At 54.8% G+C, this 22,956-nt stretch overlaps 1 protein-coding gene across 25 annotated transcripts in view; it reads left to right on the forward strand.

Annotated features, from left to right (window-relative positions):
• The window catches only part of DYSF (dysferlin), a 225,478-nt gene that overhangs the window by 131,755 nt on the left and 70,767 nt on the right, over positions 1–22,956 (forward strand). For 16 of the 25 annotated variants that reach the window (XM_047851380.1, XM_047851378.1, XM_047851374.1 and 13 more), the window contains 6 exons: positions 1,935–2,028; positions 2,572–2,649; positions 10,641–10,822; positions 13,501–13,641; positions 14,454–14,483; positions 16,703–16,732. In XM_047851380.1, the coding sequence (XP_047707336.1) occupies positions 1,935–2,028; positions 2,572–2,649; positions 10,641–10,822; positions 13,501–13,641; positions 14,454–14,483; positions 16,703–16,732 (555 nt within the window). Of the gene's footprint in view, positions 1–1,934; positions 2,029–2,571; positions 2,650–10,640; positions 10,823–13,500; positions 13,642–14,453; positions 14,484–16,702; positions 16,733–22,611; positions 22,654–22,956 lie in introns of all 25 variants that reach the window. The other 9 variants (XR_007150698.1, XM_047851369.1, XM_047851376.1 and 6 more) reach the window with 1 other exon arrangement.

The raw sequence follows: 22,956 nt of genomic DNA on the forward strand, positions 1-22,956 counted from the left end.
GTGCACTGGCAGCGATCCGCGAGCACGGAGGTCCCTGTAGGTACTGAGAGGGAGTGAAGAAATTATAGGGCTGGGGGGGGTGGGGTCAGAGCCAGCCTCCCTCCCTTCACTCACCTTAGCATCCTACCCGTGGGGGGCACAGTGCATTGCAGGCTGAGGTGGAGGGGCTACAGGGGTCTGGGCCTTCCACCCTGCCTCCAGCTGAACCCCCTCTCGCCCCACCAAGGTGCCCTGGGTGGCACGGACTATGGCTGTTGCACGGGGGGCTGGCCAAGCCCTGTTCTGAACTGCTTTCCTTGGCATCCCGCACCTCACGCCCGGGGTGGCCTGCCGGCGCGCCCCCCCCCCCCCCCCCCCCAGGTCCAGCCCTGTGTGCGGCCTTGCAGATCCTGAAACTGGGAGCCACTAGTTGCTGGACTTGGTACATGCCCTGGCGGGAGGCCAGTGTAACATCGCCGGGCCAAATGCCTTTTCTGTTGGGAGCCCAGGATGCCTGGGGTCCACACCTGCTCAGGAGGGAAGGATTCAGGCATGGTGGCCTTTGGGTCTTTCCCTGTCTGTAGCATGACACCCCTCCCTGTTATCCTGCTCCCCTGTGTGTGTGTGTGTCTGTGTGTGTGTGTGAGTGTGTGTGTGTGAGTGTGTGTGTGTGTGTGTGTGTGTGTGTGTGTGTGTGTGTGTTGAGAGATTGATTGCTTGATTGATTGCTTTTGATTTCTACCCAGGGCTGTGGCTCCTGAAATGTCCACTTTTCCAGCTCCTGGAATAATTTTGAACAAATATGAGGTATATGAACCACCCCCGAGTATAATTGCAAACTTTATAGTTTATGACTACCCTGCCTTTGTCCCACCTGTGCCTCATTTCTCTCATAAGATCATTAATGGCAAACATCGGTTGAGCATTTATTATGTGCCAGGAGCTGTGCTAAGAACAATATGTAATGTATTTCCTTAACAATGACAGCAGCTCTCTGAGCTAGATACTGTAGAATTATTCCAAATTTACAGAGAGACTGGTTCAGAGAGATTAAGCAAGCTGCCCAAAGTCAAACAGCCGATAAGTGACAGGACCAGAATTGGAGCTCCAGCAGTCTGGTTCTAGAGCTTGTGTTGAAGTTGTGATCACAGGAAGCAGGCCACTGTATCTCTGTCACTGAGGGGGAGGTCCTGCTTGGTCTACGAGTTCCCCAAACCATTCAGGACCCCAGTGAGAGGCTGCAGGGTGGCAGAGGTGGCCCTGGATGCATCAGGGAGGTGGGCATCTGGTCCAAGGAAGCTGGTGCGTGGCCCAGTGGTTAGAGCCCAGTGCTAACAAGGACAAAGTGAGGGGCTGACTGACTAACTTTATGTACAGTAAACTGCAGACTGGCTTCTGAGTCAGCCTCCTGCTCCTGTGCCTGTCCTGGCCTCAACCTGCACTCTCTTTCACCCTCGGCTCAGGGGGAGCTGGTTGAGAGGTGGTGATGATGCGGTGTAGCCTCTCCCAGAGCTAGGACCCGGTGTCCAAATATGTAGGGGGTGGACAGAGATGGTGGACCGGGCCCTCCAGACTTTGGCTTCTCTTAACTCATCCCACTGGGGAAATCCCCACTGGATTCTCTCCCTTGGAGTCCTTCCTTCTATCAGACTCTAACCTTTTGGGTGGGAATAACTCAAAATTCCATTCTGAGTCTAGTCTCCATTGAAGAGAGAGAGAGAGAGAGAGAGAGAGAGAGAGAGAGAGAGAGAGAGAGAGAACAATTTCCCTGTGGACTTGACATTGGAGTCTGGGGATGCTGTAGGAGGATGTGCTACCCTAGAGTAAAATTAGAGGCTGATGGCCCAGCTCTCAGCATCCGAAGAGTGGCTAGAGGTCTCCTGACCCGGGCCAGTCTCCCTGCCACTCCCAGGCTCTGGGGTCAGAATCAGCCATGACCAGCTCTGTGTCTCCAGGGCGGCGTGGTGGACGACAAGAGTGAAGATTCCATGTCCGTGTCCACCTTGAGCTTTGGTGTGAACAGACCCACGATTTCCTGCATCTTTGATTGTAAGTGATGCTTGGGGGTGTCTACAGGGGTGATATGGATGGATGTGTAACCTTGTGCTTGTTTGTATGGGGTTATATGGTCCAGTGTATATGGGGGGCTAGGGAGAATCGAGTCTATGTGCTCTGTGGTGGGTCAGTATCTTTTGGGGTGTGTGTGTGTGTGCAGGCATCTGTGAACACATGCACACATCTATCTACGTGTGGCGTGTGCATCAACTCAAAGCTTGGAATCAGGCATTCAAGGCCCTGTGCATTCTGGCTGTCCCCATCATTTATTTGGCCTTTCCTCCTCCTTCTCCTCCATCCCCCCTCACCACTTCTCACTAGGCCCAAGAACATGGCACTTAGGTGTCTACCTTTGAGCTGTAGTCTGTTCTGATCCTGTGGGGGGCTCACTCCCGCAGAGTGTGACGTGTGTCATTTCTATTGCTCAGACCCTTCATCTGTGGCCCCTCCTAGGGGTAGACTCTACCCTCGCCCCAGCTCCCCCTCTTAGCCACTCCTAGCCCCTCACTTGGCATCTCTGGTTTTTCCTTGGTGTAGATGGGAACCGCTACCACCTACGCTGCTACATGTACCAGGCCCGGGACCTGCCCTCGATGGACAAGGACTCTTTTTCTGGTAGGTGGGAGGGGAGCCAGGGACCAGGGATTGAGGGTTAGGAGTTGAGCCATCAGACCTTTGGACCATAGGAAACATGGCCCTGGGGCTTTGTCTATGGGTGGGGGCTTTAGCTGTGTTTGTTGGATTTGTGGAGGTGGCTGCCAGGGTCACTATGGCTTTCTGGTTGTCAGGTGGCCTGCTTGACCCTTCTGCAGGGTTTGGCTTTATTGACCATCGTTTCCTTCTGGAAGTCCCTCTGGCCTTGACCCCCAGGGATACTTCTTTCTCCTAGGTCTTCTTCAGCCTCTTACTACTCTACCTGCTCCTTCTCAGCTTCGTGGCCCTCTCAGTCTGATGGTCCTGATGGTCTGTGTCCTCTTCTCTGGGCACTGGGGTCCCCTCACCTTCCCTGGCTTCATGGACCACTCATGTCAGGGAAGCTTCTAGGCTTTTAGTTGATAGGCGCCCCTGATGTCCAGTCACATCTTAAGTATCTCTCCCTGGATGCCTCAGCGGCTCCTCAGTTCATCCTGTCCAAACTGAACTCCATGTGCCCTCCTCCCCTGATCCCTTTGTTGCCTATCTTGGTCCTGGCATCACATCAGCATGTGTCTATTATCCATCAGTTTGCAAATCATCAGTCATCCGGTCCTGTTGATTCTGGCTTCTGAATTTCTCTTGGAGATGTTCCTGAGGACTGGCCTCGCCCCTTCTTCTCTGGACACGCTGGGCAACTCATGGTCTCCCTGCCACTTTCCACACTGCCTCAGACAGATCTGGTCATGTCACTGCTCTGATTTCAACTCTAGACACTGAGAGAGAAATCCCCAGCTCTTAGCCTGGCAGACAGCTCCTTTGTTGACCTGACCCCTGTGGACCTTGCCTTTAACCTTTCCCTATTTTACCTTTAACCACTAGTTCTGGCCTCGCCAGCTTTTGTCAACATTTGTTGAGCTTTTCCACATTCCCGACCTTTGTACTCAGTGTTCTCTCTGCCTAGATGTATTCCCTCTATCTTGAACCCTGCAAACACCTACTCATTCTTTAAGACGCAGCCCAGATGCTCTGACTTTTCCCTGAGCTGAGCTGGTTGTTCCTTCCTCAACACTTGGCCAGCTCCCCACCAACACATCTCTCAGAGCCCTGACCACTGCATAGATCAGTTGACATCTATCTTTCTCACTATGATTGTGAACATCTCTAGGAAGGGGCTTTATCTTTGCCTTTGAACCTGCAGCATTGGTAGCTAAAGAGTGAATACTTTTACTGAGTGCTCACGACAAGCCTAGGCATTTTACTGGCATTATTTCATGTAACCCTTACAACTCTCCTCTGAAGTGGGTATTTCATATCTCCATTTTATAGATGAAGAAAACTGAGACTGAGATGCTTAACTAAATTGCTTGAGTGAAAATAGCTGACAAGTGACTTACCACCCTCCAAAAGCTTACTGCTTAATTGAGTAGAACTGAGTTCTTCTATGAGAGTGACTCTGTTCCTAGAAAGGCACTGCAGCCTATAGCCACCTGCCTGTCCTCCTCCTGGCCCTGCTCCTCCCCCCATGGGGGCCCACTCTCATCCCTCACCCCTAGCAGCTGTGTTTCCTCGCATTTTGTCCTCTCGGTGACCTGTTTTCCAGCCCTGTGCAGCCAGGCACACGGTGGATGGGGCAATTTCTCTTCTGTGCTTTGGGCCCGGGGTCCTGAGGGTGCCCTCTGAAAAGCACATGCAAAACTAACACGCAGGGACTGGCGGGCTAGGAGCAGATATGCAATTGCCCCTTGTTGGGAACCTGCCAGGATGCTTGCTGACAATTGGAATGTAGCCCAGAGAAAAGAGGTGGGCTAATCTACAGTCTTGCTTCTTCCTCCTTGAGGGGGGCATGAGAGATGGGGGTGCAGGCGGCAGGCTTGTGTGGGCATGTGGCAAGGAGGGGGAGCCCTCGTCCTCTGTGGGTTAGGCTGGCCGAGGCCCCTGCAGGGAGGGAGCCCCTCCTAAGGAACCCTCTAGGAGGCAGCATGCACCCTGGGGACCACAGGCAGGTCAGCCTGGTGCTGGTCTGTGGGAGATGTCACACTTTCCATCCCAGTCCCACCCCCTCCCCCAAATAAACATCCCTTGAGCTTTGAGGGCACTGCCCAGGGCTTCCTCAGAGGCCGCTGGCTTCTGAATGAAAGGCCTGATTGACCAGCTGCTGGAAAGGAAAACAGCAGCCAACATGGGTGAACCTATAAAACCCAGAGTGTTTATTTTCACTCCCAAACCCTAAACCAAAGCAATTTCTCCCCTGGCACTGACCCTGGGGCGGCTGGCGGCCGGAGGCTGTGCGTGGCCACCGGCTGGCATTTTGTGGAGGAAACTCATGTGTGAATCCAGAATGTCTGGGGCCAGGGGAGGGTCTAGCGCAGTGTCTGTCACCGGTATCACCCTCAGCCTGCCTGCCATGTGTCTGGGGCAGAGAGGGCTCTCCTCCAGAAGTACTCCATCGACTGTGACCTGTGGTGCTCTAGGCCTTTCCTGCACTGCCGGGCTCCCATGGCCCTGAGCTGTACTCTCTGCTTGTGCCCTGAGGGGTGGGCCTTGGGGCTGCCCAAAGGGGGGGGGGCGCTGTGTCTGCTTCCTTCTCTCTCTGGCCGAGGGGTTTGGGGGGACACACAGGAACTGCCCAGGAAATACTTGTTGAATAATATTAAACCCAGGCAGGAAAAGGAGGCTTGTGATGTTCTGCCCAGGCTGCATGAGGATTCCACCTCCAGTGGGGTTTGAATATATAGCCAGCATTGATTCTCCAGGCACTAGAAGGACGTGTGTGGCTTGTGGTTGTGAGCGTGTGTGACCTGTGTAGCAATTAGGCATTAAAAAATGTAAAATGATGCTTAACTCAAGTGACTTCGCTTTGATATTGGGTTGGGATCGCCCCTGCTTGGTGAGCATCTATACTGTGCACTGAATTCAGTTTGACTGGGAAAGATATGACTCTGGAGGACTTAGAAATCACATGTCCTCAACGCTGTATCTAGCGGGCAGCATCGCTTCCTTACGCTGCAGCCTGAGCGGAACTGCTCTTCAGTGTAGAATGGTGTTTCTCAAAAGGAATCAGGACAGAAGCTGTCTCATTTGCCAAACTGTTCCCCAGGGAATTCTGATTTGCTCTCTCCTCCAGCTGGGCACCTTGGCTGGGGTTTGAGCGAGCCATAAGCTCTGCTTACAGATCTCCCGCCAAGACAGACACCCCGTGGGCAGCTCTGTTGTGAGGTCACCACGTATCAGAAGATGGTCCTTAGCATGGGGGAATCAGACACTCCTCTTTGAGGATCTCGCTGGTCACTGGGCTGAGGTGGCCTGACTTGGTTTTTACCAAGCAAATCAGGGAGGGTAGGTAGACCAGATGCCAGGTTATTAATTTACCAGAGTGGGGTTTCTTAAGAAAGCAGAAGGTCCTGTGCCCTCTTTGTTGGCCTCATGGCTCCTGGTAGATCAAAGATGTGTGGCAGGCAGGTGGTCCTGAGAGGTGCTGCTCCAGGGCAGGCCGCAATGAGGTCTGATGATCCATGGCTGCCCCACAGCTGAGTTCACCTCCGTGGGGACCGGTGCTTAGTTTTCACCCAGATCCAGACTCTGTCTTGGGTGGGGCTGGAGAGCTCTTGCTTTGGGGCTTACTGTGTCTGGACCCCAGTCATGGCCCACCTCCTCCTGAAGCGCAGCTTTCTGTCAGGTTGGCTCCGGCTAGGGGAGTTCTCCCGTTGAGCTTACGGAGCTGTTTTCCAAAGTGCATTGGAGGCTTGTGAAATGCTCCACTTAAAAAGGGTCCCTGAGCAAGGGAGACTGGGAAACACTACACACTTGAAGATTTACGATGCACAGTGGCATTGAGAGGTTCTGAAATGGCTGCAGGAAAGGAGCCTGTTTGACTTGTTTAAGCACTCATTAGCTCCCCAGGGAACTCGAATTTACGAAGAACACATTTTGGGAAACCCTGATCTACAGGATTCAGTCCAAATTGCTCAGCTTGGATCTGGGACCTTTGTGAGCTGCCTCGCTTCCTCCTTCCTCTTTTATCCCCACTGCCCTGGGCTGGCCCTCCTCAGCCAGACCAGTTCCTGCTGTTTCCCAAATGCCCATGCTCTTTGGTGTCTTTGCGTATGCCACGCTGGATGTCTAGAATGCCCCCTCTTCCTTGGTCTGCCGTGGTTATTCTTCCTTCTTGAGACTCATGGTGGGAGACCTCCTTTGAGAAGACTGACCTGATGCCACCAGGCTACGTGGGCTGTCCCCCACCAGCAGCACCTTATACATTCCCCTATTAAGTTGCACATCACCTTGGACTCTGTTGTGTGGTCACCATTTCCGACCATAGTCATGATCCTAAGAGCCTAGATTGCATCTCATTTATGTTCGTTTTCCTAGTGCTGCGCTTACCTACCACGTGCTGGGCAGTCAGAAATTGTATATTGTATGAATGATGGATTACAAATAATGCTGGAATGAACATCTCTCTACATATAGCTTTTTGGTTAATTTGGATGATTCCCAGGAATATAGGAAACAAAATATAAACAGTTTTATGTGTTTTAGGGCATAATGCCCAGTTGCTTTCCTGAATTGCTTCCAGCAGTAAAGGAGAGTACCTATTTCATCAAATATTTGCCAGCACTGGGTTTTATAATTCTGAACAATTTTTCTTAACTTAATAGGGAAAATATTGCTATACTATAGTTTTCATTTGCACTGCCTTATTTGTGATCTACTCCCCTCTCTCTTAAGGGTTCTTTTAACCCTTAAGTGAAAAGTGGAAGGAACACTAGACTAGGAGTCAGGGGGTCTGGCCCTCGTCACGTTTGAGCATGGGCTAGTAACCTAGTCTTCATGGGGACAAGTAGGATGATGCCACCTGCCCTGTCCCCCATTCTGGTGATCTGAGCTGGGAAGGTGGCAGGGCCTATGAGGAAAGCTTAGTGTACTGTAAAGGTTTGGGAAGGCTCTAGGAAGGTCTGAGCAGCAGAGCTCAGGTGCAGGGCTCTAGGTCCAGCAAAAGAACCACCTGCCTGGGGCCCCTCTAGGTGATGGTGCCCAGTAGAACCATGTGTGTTCATGGCTGGAGCTTCCTGGGACAGTTAATGGTGCTTAGAGAGCTCAGATCCAGCCACTTTCCATTTCAGCTCCGTGTGGGTTGGGGGGTGAGGCCTGGGGGCCAATGCCGACCCTCTTTTATGGGAGTGGCCCTGGGGAGAGGGCTAGGCTGGGGCCGACCGAGAAGAACCAGCCCCTTATCTTCTCTTCCACCTCCCCTTGGGGATCTGCTTCTCCTTCCTCTTGGCTTTCCTGGAAGAGGGATGTGTCTGTGCGGTTGTCTGGCCTTCCCTCATCTGACCACCTTGCTTCAGCAACACCCCCGCCTGCCTTGTTTCTTTTTTTTGGAGGGGCTGGGCCCTGTGGGGGGAGAAGCCAGGCCCCAGCACACAGTAGCCCAGTGTCTGAGGCCCCAGGCCTCCAGGCCTGCTCTTTACAATGCCTTTGTTGTGTGTTTTTTCCTCCCATGGGCGGGTGGGGCGCGTGTGTGGGTCTGGGTGATTTTTGTTTGAAAGCCACCCCCTCCCTGTTCCCCCAGAGCTGAGCTCATTGCTTGCGCTGCTGGGGCTGCTGGAAGGAGTCGGCCTGCTGGGGGGGGGGGGGGCAGCGTGGGGGGTGCTGGCAACACCAACACAGCGTGCACAGCCGCTACAATGTGCAATTGTGATCTTTGTGTAAACGCGGTCGGTCTGGGGCCCTCGCGCTTATAAAAATAAAGCGTTGGGAAGCACGGGGGGTGGGAACAAAAGGGGCTTTTTCGCCGGCTCTCTAATATGGTTTTATTTATCAGAACGCTCCCTCTTTCCCTTACTGGAACCAGGGAGAGGTTCTCTGCCGAGCTTGGAACTGATGGTATCACAGCCAGACGGTTTCATTAAATGCACAGACGCCGCTGGGCCCTGCCAGGGGCAGGAGGGGAAGTGCTTGGGGCCCACCCTGCCAGGGCCGGTGCACGGAAGGGGGAGCCCCATGCCAGGGAGGCTTCCACCAGGTAGCGGTGGCAGGATGGGTGGGCATGTCTCCTCTGTCCCTTCCCCTGTCAAGGGCCTTGCATTGCCCTCTTCTACCCACAGGATCAAGTTCACAACCAGTTTCCTTCGGGAAGCCCTCCAGGCTTGACTGCACTGTGATTTTGTGCTTAAAGTCTGGTTCCGTGTGGGTGGCTCCCTCCTGTTAGCCCAACCCAGCATTATTCAGCCAATGAGTGCCCGTGGCTTCTGCCTCCTAAGTTGGATCTCCCCCACCCTTAAAACTAGCCCATCGGCCAACAGCCAGAATCTTGGATCCTACTCTCCTCATCTCTTGATGGGAGTCCTCCCCCTCTCCATCCCAGTCTTTCACCTCTTCTACGGTCACTCTCTGTCACCTCCTGCACAATGGCCATAGTGTGCCACTTGGACTCCTTATGGCCAAGGAACCTATCCTGCTTCCCTTCCCTTTGTGAGGAAGTGCTTTCTCCCCATCTCAGCCCCAGCATTATAGCTGGACCTCCCAGCACCGGACCTCTAGTGCTGAGGGTCTCTTGAGGTCACATGGGGGTTAGAGCACCGCTGGGGCTAAACTGTGAGGCTCAGAGGATGCAGGATGCTGCAGGCTGGAGCAGGTGCCAAGGGTATAAGGCACGTGTGAGAGCATTTGGGCTCAGCCCTCCCAGACATCTAGCATCCAACTGCCAGCTTCCTGCATCTCCAGACTTTCCTGTGCAAATGCCTGGTACTCTGGGTCTTACAAAATGGCAGCAAACTGGACCCTGCACCAAGTCTGACATCCTAATTGGAGAAGTTGGAGGAGCTCCACCTCTGGGCCCTCTGCCCCTGTCCCAAGTTACACGCATTCAGTTCCGTAGGACTTTCTCTTTCACTGGTTTCCAAAGTGTGGCCCTGGAAGACCACCACATCAGTACTCCTGGAAACTTGTTAGAAATGCAAATTCTCAGGCCCCACCCCAGACCTGAGGAATACGTCTCTGGGGGTGGGGCCCAGCAGTCTGGGGAAGCCTTCCGGGTAATTCTGCTGTATGCTCACATTTTAGAGCCACTGCCGTAGGATCTTCTCTAGTAACACCAACTTCCCTTTGGAAGCAGGCAGGGGGAATTGCCAGCACACGGGTCCCCAGCCAGCATGCCTGGGGCTGGAAGACTGCAAAATAGTCTGGGGCAGCAGGGAGCTGCAGGGATCGCAGGGCTCCTCTGAACCCCACCTACTGCTAAACAGCTTATGAGCCCATGTGCTTCCCTCTGGTGTCCTTGCCCATCTAAGCATCACTATCACCCATGCTCACAGAGACCTCATAACTGATGTCCCTGCTCCCTCCAGGCTGTGTGGCCACCAGAGAGGGCTTGCTGAAATGCAGGCCTAGGCACCCCGGTCTGATGGCACCGACATCTCTGGTCTGCTCTCCCTTTCTTGAGGAAGATAGGCCCTTCTCTCACACTGTCTCACACATGCCCCCGCACCTTATATGCACTCTTCAAAGTGCTGACCAGGATTGTGGTTTTATGGTTGCTTGCATGGATTATGTTTTTGCTTCAATTGTATGTATTCTCAGCCCCTAGCACCTAGTTCCTGGCCTGGCATGTAGAAGCCATTCAATAAATGCTTGCTGGATGAAGGAATGAATGCATCATCTGGGCACTTGCTTCCTCTAGCTGGGCCTGGCCTCCGGCAGCCAGCCCAGGGAGGAGTCCAGTAGGGGAGTTCTTTGGATCTCTGGCCTGCTCTCCTGGACCTTGTCTCTATTTCCCCATTGTGTCCCACCAGCTGGCCTTACAGAGACCTAGGTGAGGGGCCCTGGGGAAGTGGGCTCCCACCTGTAGGTTTTTGCTGCAGCACGGCGGCCATGACTCTGCTCCAGCTTTGGGGTCCGCGTGACTCCTGAGCGGGCGACTCTCACGGTCTCTGCTGTGTCCTGCCTCCCTTCCCTGTGCCCGGCCCACACAGATCCCTACGCCATCGTCTCCTTCCTGCACCAGAGCCAGAAGACCGTGGTGGCGAAGAACACTCTGAACCCTACCTGGGACCAGACACTCATCTTCTATGAGATTGAGATCTTTGGTGAGCCAGCTGGCATCGCCGAGCAACCGCCCAGCATTGTGGTGGAGCTGTATGACCATGACACCTACGTGAGTCTGCTTACCTTCCTCCCTCGTCCCCTCACTGCCCACGCCCTGCAGGAGTCAGGGGGAGACACCACTGTGAGGGCTACCCAGCCAGGTGGCCTCTTCCCTGACCCCACAGCCTCCAGGGCAGTTAAAAATATTCTAGAGTAATTAAAATTGGATTGCTCACACATGTGCTGTGCCGGTGGCAGACACAGGGGATGGAACTGGAAAGGGTGTTTGGCTGGGGGTCAGGCTTTCTCTGCCTCTAACCTGCTTGTAAGATCCCAGGCCAGTTCCTTGTCCCCATCTGAGAGCTGCATTGACTCCACAAACGTTTATCAGGCATTTGTGTGCTAGGCTGAGTGGCTCTGCACTTGGGGTTCCCAGTCTAGGTGGGAGCCGAGAATCACCCACAGAGCAGGGAATCCTCCAGTAGCACAGGCAGGGCCCTCCAGAGCTGTCCAACAGAACCTCCTGCGATGCTGGGAATGCTCTACGGCTGTCCGTTCAGAATGCGAGCCCCTCGACGCCCATGGTGATCGAGCAGTGAAAGTGACTAGTGCAACTGAGAAACTGAATTTTAACTTTCAGTTTTAATTAATTAAGCTTCAAATTTAAATAGCCACAGGTACTGGGCAGTGCAGCTCTAGAAGGTTCCCGGGAGGGAGAGGCAGCCCTGGGCTGGAATGTGAGGGAAGGCCGTGGGGCAGACCTAGGCCCTGAAGGAAATGTGATTGGGGTGTTGCGGCAAGGCACAGGGGCATTGCAGCACGGTGTGGGGCAGGGGGAGACTGAGGAGAGCAGAGGGCAGGCTGGGAGGAAGGAGAAAGGAGTATGAGGCCAGGGTAGGCAGGGAGTGACGGGGCCGAGCAACATTTTAAAAAAAAGAGAAAAGGGAGAGACTGGGCTGGCTGACAGCGTGCGTAGCAGAGAGGTCCGGCCTGGGTTGGTGGGGTGGCCGCGGATAAAAGGGGAGGGGAAGGGTTCGGAAGATGTTTCCAGAAAGAGTTGCCATGGCTGGATGTCAGATGCTCTGGGAGGGTGTGGTCAGCAGGGGGTGGGGCAAGGTGATGCTGTTTAAGGTGTCCCACCAGGTGGAGGGGGCCCACTCGCAGTGGGCAACGCGGGCCTGGGCTGGGGAAGCCCACCTGCGAGCACTTCCCTTGGCTCAGCGAGGGGAATGAGCAACTGGAGGAAGAGTCTGTTTGGGACTGTTTGGGAAAGAGCACAGGGCCTGGCACCTTTGGGGCAGGGAGAGGAGGGAGGGAGGAGGACCGGGATGTGCTGGGCGGGGGGACAAGGCAGAGGAGCAGGTGCAAGTGCTAGAGCAGGGCTGGCCAGGAGGCCGGCAGCACACAGACACTTTCTTCCAATAGCATCCCACCTCCTCTTTTACAATGTTACTCTGACCTTGCCTCTCCCCTGCAGACCAGTGCCTGGGAGGGATCTCACCGGGGGAGAAGAGCCATGGCTTCTGGGTGTGGGGCTCCAGGGTCCTGGGGGAGAGCAGAGGCTGTGTGCATTGTTAACATAGTCAAATAACTCCGTACCTGTTGGTGAATACCCATTGCCTCGAGCTCCTGCTGGTCTGGCTGCCCCGGATCCCCTCCCCACAACCTCTCCATGACCCAGCAGCTAACGGGGCAACACCAGGGCCAGAGGGGCCTCCAGGACCACTCCCAGCCTCTGGCTGCTGTTCATGCTGAGAGGTTGGTGCTGGGCTATCACCTGCTGTGTGGGCGTCCATGCAGGAGCTGGTGGCCACTCTGGTATGGCTCTTCGGGACGTCCCCAGCAGTGGTGTGACTGCAGGCAGTGGCTTCCAATTCCACTCTGGGTCTTTCCAGATGAGGGCCTTGGGCAAGGCACTAGGGCTTGTGAGAGCTGCCATACCCTCTGGCCAAGACCCAGGTCCTGCCACTGTCCCCTTGGGGAAGTTGATCACAAGGCCAGAATCACAGGCCAGTGAGGTCACAGAGGACCACGCCAGAGGGCCAAGCTTGGGCAGGGCTGTGGGTGACGGCTTAGAAGGGCAGAGGGCAGTACGGCCAGGGGAGATGGCCCATGTGAAGGCCAGGGGCTGAGAGGGCAGCAGAGGCCAGCAGACTGGAGTGGGGGATGTGCAGAGAGAACGAGGCAGGGCAGCAGAGGCAAGCAGGCTCCATGAGGAGCCTTCCATGCTGGGAGGAGATGTGGGCTCTATTCTCTAGGGAGTGGGAGCCATGGATGGTGCCTGAGCAGAGGGATGATAAGATGAAAACATCATTTTAATAAGACTCATTTAACTTGATGAGTGATCACCGTTTCCCCAGCTGGAAATGGGGAATTTAAAGGAGAGGCAAAAGCCCTTGGAAAGGTCGAATCCCTACTCTGCTGAGGGCATTGGAGAAATGTTAGTGCCACCCTGGTCTCTAATGGGCTCAGAGCTTGATTAAATGAAATCAAGGTGAAGGCTAGTTAGAGGGATATTCGACCGTGATGGGAATTCAAATCTAGCAACAGTGGCAGGAGGCCACTTGCATACTGTCCCCACATTCTTTTAAGGGGGGCAGAGCTCACCATTCTGCACCAGGGGGCTGCCCTGACTCCTGAGTCCCTTTCTAGTTCAGGAGGCCAGATGTAGGTCTGGTGATTGCTCTGAGGCCACCCAGAGCCCCGGACTGGGAGATGCTGACTCTTCTTTCTCCATGCCGGGTCTAGGGTGCCGACGAGTTCATGGGACGCTGCATCTGTCAGCCAAGTCTGGAACGGATGCCCCGGCTGGCCTGGTTCCCGTTGATTAGGGGCAGCCAGCCAGCGGGTGAGCTGCTGGCCTCTTTTGAGCTCATCCAGAGAGAGAAGGTGAGGCTGGTTCATGCCTGGATCCAGGAGGCCCAGGCAGGGAGTACCTAGTGGGGGAATGTTGGGGGGCACAGGGAGAGGATGCCCCAGTGGAGGAGAGGGGCTGCAATACATCCTTCTTCCCCGACCAGGGACCTGAACTCAGTGGGGAACACCCAACAGCCACCTGCTGTCAGGCCACCTGCTGAGGACGGGTTTTGCCCATCTTTTCTAAACCCCAAAGCATGACATGATCTAACTATTGGGGAGAATGTTGGAACCTGGACTGTGTTCGAATGTTTGAATCTTCTGGCCATTGGATATATTTTTCCCTGGGTCATAAGTCGATATGGTTTCTGGGAGTAGGACCTCTGTGATCTGGTTTGGGGAAGCTTAATTGTGATGGGGGCATCTCCATGGAAGGGTCCGGGCAGGACTTCTGTTCTAGTGCTGCCTCGTCCAGGGCCTCGCTGTGTGACCCAGGGCCGGCCACTTCCCTGCTGTGAAATAAGGCATTTGGTTTAGAGCCATATCTCTAAACTTGCTCTGACTGCAATGTGAACCTCCCTGTGTCAGCCAGAGAGAAATCGGGCTACTCTGGGTGAGGCGTCTGGCTTCCCCGTGCAGTCGCCCATCACTTCCAGCTTCCTCTGAGGAGTCCCTAGTCCTCCAAATAAGTCTGCAAACCCCTGCGCTGCCTTATCACTGACCTATTCCACGAGTGTCATTTTGCAGTTGGAAATGTGTCTGCCTGGCCAGGGCAGAAAGGAGGGGGTGATGGGGCCTTGGGTGAAAGGCACCTGACTAAAAGCTCTCTTTTTTCTGCACCCTAGCCGGCCATCCACCATATTCCTGGTTTTGAGGTAAGTCTTGCTTTTACCCTTTCTTCTTCTTCTTCTTTTTTATTTTATTTTTTAATTTTTTTTGAATGTTTATTTTTGAGAGAGAGAGAGTGAGCATGAGCAGGAGAGGGGCAGAGAGAGAGGGAGACAGAATCCAGAGCAGGCTCCAGGCTCCAACTGTCAGCACAGAGCCCAACGCGGGGCTTGAACCCACAGAACGCGAGATCATGACCTGAGCCGAAATCGGATGCTTAACTGACTGAGCCACCCAGATGCCCCTTACCTTTTCTTCTTTAACTGACTGCCAGCCTCCTGGTTTGCAGTCCCTGCGGGGTCAGGAAGTGCTATCAGGCATACACGATTACGGTCCTGCCTTCAAGCAGGGGAAGGCCCTGGTGGGACCACAGGGGCAAGGTGGGCAGTGGGTGGGGTCTCTGCCCAGCTCTGGCCTTTCTTGCCCTTCTTCCCTGAGAAGTCCAAGAATCACAGACTCTCTGAATGAAATGACCTCACGGTCACCCAGCCCAGTGGCTCTCAGCAGTAGGCATATTAGGATCCCTTGGGCAGCTTTAGATACGGTGCCTGGGTGGCCCAGTCAGTTAAGCATCCGACTTTGGCTCAGGTCATGATCTCACAGTTTGTGAGTTTGAGCCCTGCATCGAGCCCTGCATCAGGCGGTGCACTGACATTGGCATACAACCTGCTTCAGATCCTTTGTCTCCCTCCCTCTCTGCCCGCCACCACTTGAGCACGTGCTCTCTCTCTCTCAAAAATAAACATCTTCATTAGTAGAGTGTTGAGTATCCCTCTCTATCACGTGGGAGACCAGGGTTCTATTTCCTGATGGGGAAGCAAAACCCCCTTCTGGGGGCTGTGGGTGGCTCAGTTGGTTGAGCATCTGACTCCTGATTTCAGCTTGCGTCATGATCTAGCAGTTCCTGGGTTTAAATCCTGCGTCAGGCTCTGTGCTGACAGCACGGAGCCTGCTTGGGATTCTCTCTCCCTCTCTCCCTCTGCCCCTCCCCCACTCGTGCTCATTCTGTCTCTCAAAATAAATAAACATTAAACAAACAAACAAAAAAAGAATCCCTTGGGCAGCTTTAGAAATCAGCAATGCTCAGGCTGCACCCCAGACCAAACAGAATACAATCTCTTGGGGGAGTGGCCCAGGCACCGGTATCCTTCCATGCTGTCCAGGGGATTTTAATGTGCAGCCAGGGCTGAAAACTGTCGGCTCAGCCCAGTGGTGTTCACCGCAGTCTCACCTGGGATAATGTAAGAAATGCCGATTCGTGGGTCCCACTTCAAACCTACTAAAGGGAACCCTGAGGGTGCAGCGCAGGAACCTGTGTGTGACTAAGCCCCCAAGGGATTCCGACGCACGCTTGAGTTCCTGAAGCTGTGATTTAGACTCTTCCCCAACTCCTCATTTCCACCCTGATGCAGTTTTCCTCCCTCTGCTAGTGGTGGCGAGTTTATTCCTGCTCCCCCTTCTTCTTCTGGGGGTCGTGGTAGAAAATGCAGACCCTTTACTGGTACCCCTGCTTATGCGATTCAGGAAGTACTATTCTCCGCCAGGCTCAGCTGCGGCTTTGAGAAGCAGGCTCCGTTTGGATGCCTCTCTGCTTATGAGGTAGCCTGTGCGATTTGCAGACAGTTCTTACCCTGCAGGCTGTCCTTTGCCCCCTGCCCCCAACTCTACCCTCTGCTTCTGCCCCCCACCCCTCTAGTCTTTTTCCTTCTCCCTCTCCTGTCCAGCCCAAGCTCCCGCCCTCAGGCCTGCCAGTCCCTGGGGATCTGGGCTGTTTCTTCTTGCCTCTCCAAGTCCACATGCTCCAGTAGAAACAGCAGCTCCAGGGTGTCCAGCCTGTCTGCTTCCTGGGGCTGCTGCACAGGGTCTGGGACCCTTCCCACCATCTGTCATTTTCCTTTCTCCTGTCCCTTCTAGAGATGCCTGAGCTGGAGGTTTATGCTTTGGCCTCTCGCACCAGTCTCTGCATCGACACCCATCACCCCTTCTTTCTCAGGGACCATGTGGAGGGCATGGCTGGAAGCATATCACCCTTACCCTTGATGGGAAGTGGGTTCTGTTGGCTTCTCTTAGGATGACATCTGGTTTGTGGATCTCTGCCCCAGGCTAGTGCTCCTCATCACTAATGGTAAACTTTTACCCTCCCCTCCTCTCTTCCCCCCCCCCCCCCCAATCTTCTGGATGCGGACTATCCCATGGTGTGGCCCAGGTGCAGGATACATCAGGAATCCTGGAAGAGGTGAGCTGAACCCTCACAGCTGTGGCCTGTAGCTGGGAGTAGGTGGGCAGGGACAGAGGGAAGGAGAAGGACTGCCCCTGGACAAGTACCCCAGAGCCTTCTGGGTTCCTGGTGCCCCAGTGAGCGTCTGCCATTCAGAGATCTGACTGGGTTTTCTTCCCCACACTGTGGATCCACAGCTGCGTGGGTTGTATCCTGGTATGATTTTGGCCCCAGGAGGCTTGCTGCCCTGTTGGAGGCTGGATTCACCCAGACCTCCTGGCAGAAATACAGAGTCTCATCTGGCTGAGTACCAGATGGCGTGTTTTCAAGAATAAAATGTTCATAAGGGGCCAGAGTCGTCAAGGAAGCCTTTCTGGTGAAGGTAGCATTAGCCAGACATTGTTGCAGGAAGACAGGAAACGTGCCTTTGGCCCAAGGGGCCAAGCACCAGTTTAGGACCTGGCTGCTTTAGGGGCTGGTGGGGTTGGGGATTCCTAGGTTCTGGAAGAAGATGGAGGTTTGCCTCCAGAGGAAGCAAGGCTCTATCCTTTGCCATGAGGGATGAGGAGCACGTTCCCTTACAGCCTCCTACACATCTGTGAGCGGGTCCTAGGGATGAGTAGGGGCAGAGGCCTGGGCAGAAAGACAGGAAGGAGAGCCCTGGTCAGACGGACTGGGTAAAGGGCAGCCACTTCCTGCCATCAGGGAATCCCCAGGCTGGGAGCGGACACCATTTGACATTTTCAGTGCAATTTGGACTTGAAGCGCAGGGTCAGGATGTGGGATCCGCAGGCCCCGCGCCCCTTACCTCACTTCCTTTTGCTCCCAGACCGAGGTGGGGTCCGCCAAGTGAGCTGGCCGTAATTAGGCCTGACAGGCAGCCTCCTGCTTCTGGCTGCAGTTGCGAAAGACTGCCGATTTGGAAAGGGGAGCAGAGTCCTGTCCAGGGAAGCAGCACGGAGCCCTTTCTCTTGATTGAGAGCACTTTGTGGCCAAAACCCACAGCCTGCTCTGAAGAAGACCCAGCCCAGGGATGAGTTATTAAAAAAAAGTTAAAGTCCTTAATAACTGGATTTGTAATATGTAACAGTGAAGGCTCAGATTCCGAGAGCAGGGATCTGGCTGTGGTCTCACTGTCAGGAAGCAAATCAAAATTTGCCGCTTTTGGGCCAGACCCCGAAGAGAGCCAAGTGTCCTGCTACAGAGCCAGCCAGGCCACAGACTGAGGCGGGGTGTGGGTCAGCAGGGCCAGAGGAGAGCAAATCTTGGGGGTCTGCTCGGCACAGGACTGGGCTGAGTCGGCAGGTTCAAAGGGTCTGAGGCCCAGTAGGATGACTGGAGTATCAGCTGGTCCAGGGAACAATTCCCGAAGATGATCTCGTGGACCCCCTCATTCTCAGGGGCCCCTACCCCAACCTGGGGGCTCCATAGCTCAGCCACTTTGCCTGCACTTATAGGCTAAGCCTCATGCCAAGGTCTTGGGTCCTATTTAGTTTTAAGGGTCCCCAGGGATGGGGTAGCCAGGTGAGTTCGGCTGCTGCTGCTGTCCTACAGGAAGCCTGACGCTTTAGCAGGCTTTTCGTCTTTGCTGTGGCCGAGCTTCTGCCTGTATCCCCCTATTCAGCACCCTCCAGGCTCCCGGCCTGATCCCTGTGAAGAGTGTTCCTGCTTTCCCTGAGGGTTGTGAAAAGGCCCGCTGGCAGCTTAGATTCTGGGCCAGTGGCCACGGGAGCCCTCGAAAGCTTTTGTGACTCTGAAGGATGGTTTAAGGATGGCCTTTCTGGTGGGGAGTGCCTCTGGCCAGTGCATCCCATGCCTGTGTGGGAGTGTCCGGGAACGACATGTGTCCGTGGTATGCCGATGGCTCCCAGAGCAGATGGAGGACAGTGGGGATGGCTTCCTGGAGGAGGTGATGCTGAGCTAGCATCAGAAGCAAGGATTGGCAGAAGGGGTTGGGGAAGGGGGCTAGGTGGCGGTGTCTTGGACTGGGGGCCTGGCCCTGCCTGGGGCCGGTTTGTTGGCTGACATGATTTCCCCTCCCCCAGGCTTTATGCCCATCTGGAGCAGCCCTCTCTGGGGGGCTCTGGTGGGGAAGCGGGTCTCTTGTCTTGTGTCTTTGAGGCTGTGGTGACGTCTGGGAGACCTGGGTCCTTGCAGAGAGCTTGGGTGAGGGGAGGACTTCCTTCCCCAGCTCCCCTGTCTCTCTGCCAGAGTAGAGTAAGAATCCTCCCTCTTCCTGAGCCTTGCCCACTTTCCCCTCTTCCTGCTCTCCCTTCCTGTTTCCCTCTTCCTCTGTTTGCTCCTTGGCCTCTGGCTCCCTGTCTCCCTCCTTCTCCCCGCCTCTTCTGAGCCCTCTGTCTCGTTTCTTTTCCTTTTCGTCTGGAGAACAAAGGCGGTCCGTGCTGCCAAGGGGAATGAGTTCAAAGAAACTGCAATTTTAGATTTCCTGAGAACTGGAGAGCGTGCACATGCACGTGTGAGTGTGTACGAGTGTGTACACGCGCAAGAATACACACGTGCACGCACGGGCAGCAGAAGAGGTGGAGGTTTCCTTAGCAACCAGGGGCCCCAAGGATGTGTAGCATGTGCAGAGAGAGAGAGAGATCCCACCTGGGGTGAGCTGGGGCTTGCAGACTTGACCATTGAAGGGGGCGTGGTTCAGAACGCTTGGTTCTGCTTCTTCTGTCCTGCTCTGTGGCAGGGGATGCCCTGGGAGAAGGGACTGCATGCTCCGTGGATGTTTTCACTGAAGGCTCAGGGGGCCAACCAGATGTCACTGTGTCCCCTTCCAAATCCCGGGTATGGCTTTTAATCTGAGATGTATATGAGGTACTCTCCCGCACCCCCAAATCCACTAGAAGGGAAATTTTGGTGTTTTGCAATCAGGAAAATAAACCCAGTGGTCCCCATCCCCCTTTCCCTCCCCCAAGGCCTTAATTTAAAACACTGTTTTTCCTGGGAAGTGTAATTAGAGCAACATGTTGTTCCTAACGAGCTGGGTGGGGCAGGCAGACAATGGAGCCCTCCCAGCATGCCTGACTGCCCCCGCCTGGGGCTCCCCTCCCGGAGGAACCAGGATCTGAATGTCCAGAGGGTCCTCTGACTGTATCCTGCTAGGTCAGGTAGGGGGGGCGGTCTATGGGCTACTGGTAACAGGACAACCTAGGTGGCTGGGGGAGCTCAACCCCTCCCTCAACCCCGCCCTGGAAATGAATGTCTGTCTAGTGTGGTGGCCCTAGGACCTGGGAGAGGAAGTCCCCCTCATGGCTTGTCCTCAGCTCTCTGTCCTGAGCTGGCCTACTGGACAGATAGACTGAAGGGGGCTTAAGGGTAGATTTTGCTCTGATGGGGGAGTGAGCCTCACCTATCCTTGGGTCCTTGTCCTCTTGATCTGAGGCAGCTCGGTAAACACCCTCCCTGCACACCCATCCGTGGGGCAGTCCTGGGGCTGCCCTGCATTCAGGGTGGGTGGGGAGGGTAAGCAAGGAAGGGATTGGTCAGATGTGGCTTCGTCTAATTAGGCTTTGAATGCCTGCCCTTGAGGTCTGTGGTCCTCAGAGTCCCTGTCTCACCTAGGACAGTGAATTAGGATGTCCTGGTAACACTTTAAGTCTACATCTATCCCTGCCTGGCAGTGCTGATATGCTTCCCCAGATGTGGTAAGGATCACTGAAGCCCAGCCACATTGAGAATCACTTTCCTGGAAGGAGGTGTCGAACCCCTCAAGTCAGACGGACCAGGAGAAGGTTGGGAAACGTAGGCTCAGGAGTTGACCGTCTGGCCAGGGCCATAGGACTCTCTCACAGTGAGGTGTCAGAGACCAGCCAGGGCCTTGGGAAACCGGGCCACACTGTCACTTAGAGGTAAAAGAAGTCAGAGAGTAGGGTGGTAAGAAGTTTCCGGAGTGGTTGGGAGATTTTCTGGAGGACGGAGAACTTGAACGAGGCCCTGAAAGATGTGTTAGATTCAGGAAGGTGGGTGGTATGGGAAGCCGTTCAGAGGGAGCCACACGCAGGCACTGGGGAGGGGGTTGGTGAGGACCCATGAAGCAGGCTGGTGCAGATAGGAGTGCTGGGAAGGAGGGGAGAGTATGCCAGAGTCCTTTCTTTATCCAACCACCCACCCACCCATTCGCCCCTCTTCCCGCCCTCCCTCCTCTCAATTACCCATTCATAGTCCTGCAGTTATGGGATGGAGATTTCAGCTGTGGTCCCTGTGTGTAGAATTGCTGGTTTAACACAGAGATGGCACAGGGTGGTGGTCTTTCAATGGGAGTGAGTCACGTTGCCGTGGAAGCTTACCTTGAGCTCAAGACACCAGGGAAGATTTAAATGGAGATCTGAAGTCTGAGTAGGATGTAGCCACATGAAGTGGGCAGAAGAGCATTTCAGACAGAGGGACCAGCAACTCCAAGCCTCAAAGGTAAAGAGAGCGTGCTGCCTCCTGCAACCTGCTAGTGTTCAGAAGGGCCGGGTTGAGCATGTACGGGGAAGTGGCTCATCACTGTCCGGGACCCCGGAAGGGAAGGTTATCTAGTGGGAGGCAAGACCAAGGAAGTCAGAAGGAACTAGAAGATGAGGGTCTTGGAGGCCATGCCGAGGAGTATGGGCTTCATTCTGAGTGGCTGGGGAATATTGGACGGGTTTTAAACAGAATGCCGTTCTTAGAAAGTTCCCGCTGGCTGCAGAGTACAGCATGCATTGGCTCTTGGGAGGGATTTGCAAAACCAGATGCAAGGAGACCACTTAGGGGGACGCTAGTGAATCCAGGCAAGAGAAGGTGAGGGTGCAAACCAAGGGAAGGAGACGGGTGGATGAGTATGCGAGAAGTTTGGGAGACAGAATCCCCAAGGCCCCAGGCGGTCAATTGGGCACCGTGATGTGGGGGAAGACAGCCAAGGTGGCATGGGGCTTTTTGGTTGGTTGTCAAAGTGGATGGTGGGACTGGTTTCTGAGAGAGCAGGTTTTGAGGGGAAAGTTAGAGAATCCAGTTTGTGACCAGTTCAGCGTTAGGGGTCAGTAGGGTGCACAGGTGAACTGAGCTCTAAGAGGTTGGGGATATGGGTCCTGGGCTTAGGGGAGATGCCCGGGGGCAGAAAGCCCAGGAGAGGGCTGGGCACAGGAGGAGACTCAGCCAGCAGAGGGTGAGGGTGGAGAAGGTGAAGGGGCAGTGTAAAGGCACCAGAGGGATGGCTTCAGGAAGAAGGCTGAGGTCAGCTGGCAGGATGCTGCTGAGGGAGTGGGAAGGACAGGAGCCTGCCAGTGGCCTTTGGGCTGAGCTACAAGCAGGTTGTTGTTGACTTTGGACAGAGAAGTTTCCAAGGCAGGGGTGCAGGGGGCAGAGCTGAGTGCACTGGGCAGAGGGCCTCGTGGAATCGAACTTGAGAGGGAGTGGATGGAGGCAGAACTTTCCAGAGAGAAAGAGGAGAGGGAGGGAGGCTGCCTGAAGATGCAGAGAGCTGCTGGGGCTGGATCTGGGAGACCATCTTTAAATGGGGAAGGGAAGGATCCAGCAGATAGTGTGAAGAATTGGGGGGGACAGGATGGGACAGGGTCGGGGAACAAGAGAGCCTTTAGGTGTAGATGTACAGGGATAACTCCACAGGGCAGGGATGGGCAGTGAAGTGTGCACAGTGTGGAGGGGGCAGAAGACCGTGGTGGCGGCATGCAGGCCGGGCGGGGGGTGGAGGATGGGCTGCAGAGGCAGGGATCCTGGTGACAAATGGCAGGGAGCAAAGATGTCCCTGGACCCCCGGGGACAGTGAGATGGACGGGGATAGCATTGGGATGAGAACGGTGGCCTCACGCCATGCCGAAGGAGCTGCCCGCGGACACACCTCTAACCACTGTCTCTGCTTGTTTCTCCCTCCTGCTTCCGCCGGGCCTGGCGCTCCACAGCTGTGTGCACCTGCCTTCTTCCTCCAGGGCCTCCTCCAAACGGTACTGGAGCCTAGCCTCCTGGAGGTTCTTGTTTCCTGTCCTCCTCGTAAACAGGTTCCTGAAAATGGGGATCCTGGTCTCAGCCTGTAGAGAGGAGCATCACCACAGAGCTCAACAGAGCCGGGAGGAAAGAGGGCATATGGAAATGAAGGATAAACAGGAATCGGAGGGACACTGCCCAGAGTTTGGGGGCCTGGAGAGGAATGCTCTGGGCAGGGAAATATATTAATGAGTTTTCCTGGTGATTCAGGAGAATGTTACAAGCACGTGAGAAAGGTTTGATCTTTCTGCCTCCCTGATCCC

The sequence above is a fragment of the Prionailurus viverrinus genome, chromosome A3 (genome assembly GCF_022837055.1).
Source record: "Prionailurus viverrinus isolate Anna chromosome A3, UM_Priviv_1.0, whole genome shotgun sequence".
Taxonomy (NCBI): Eukaryota; Metazoa; Chordata; class Mammalia; order Carnivora; family Felidae; genus Prionailurus; species Prionailurus viverrinus.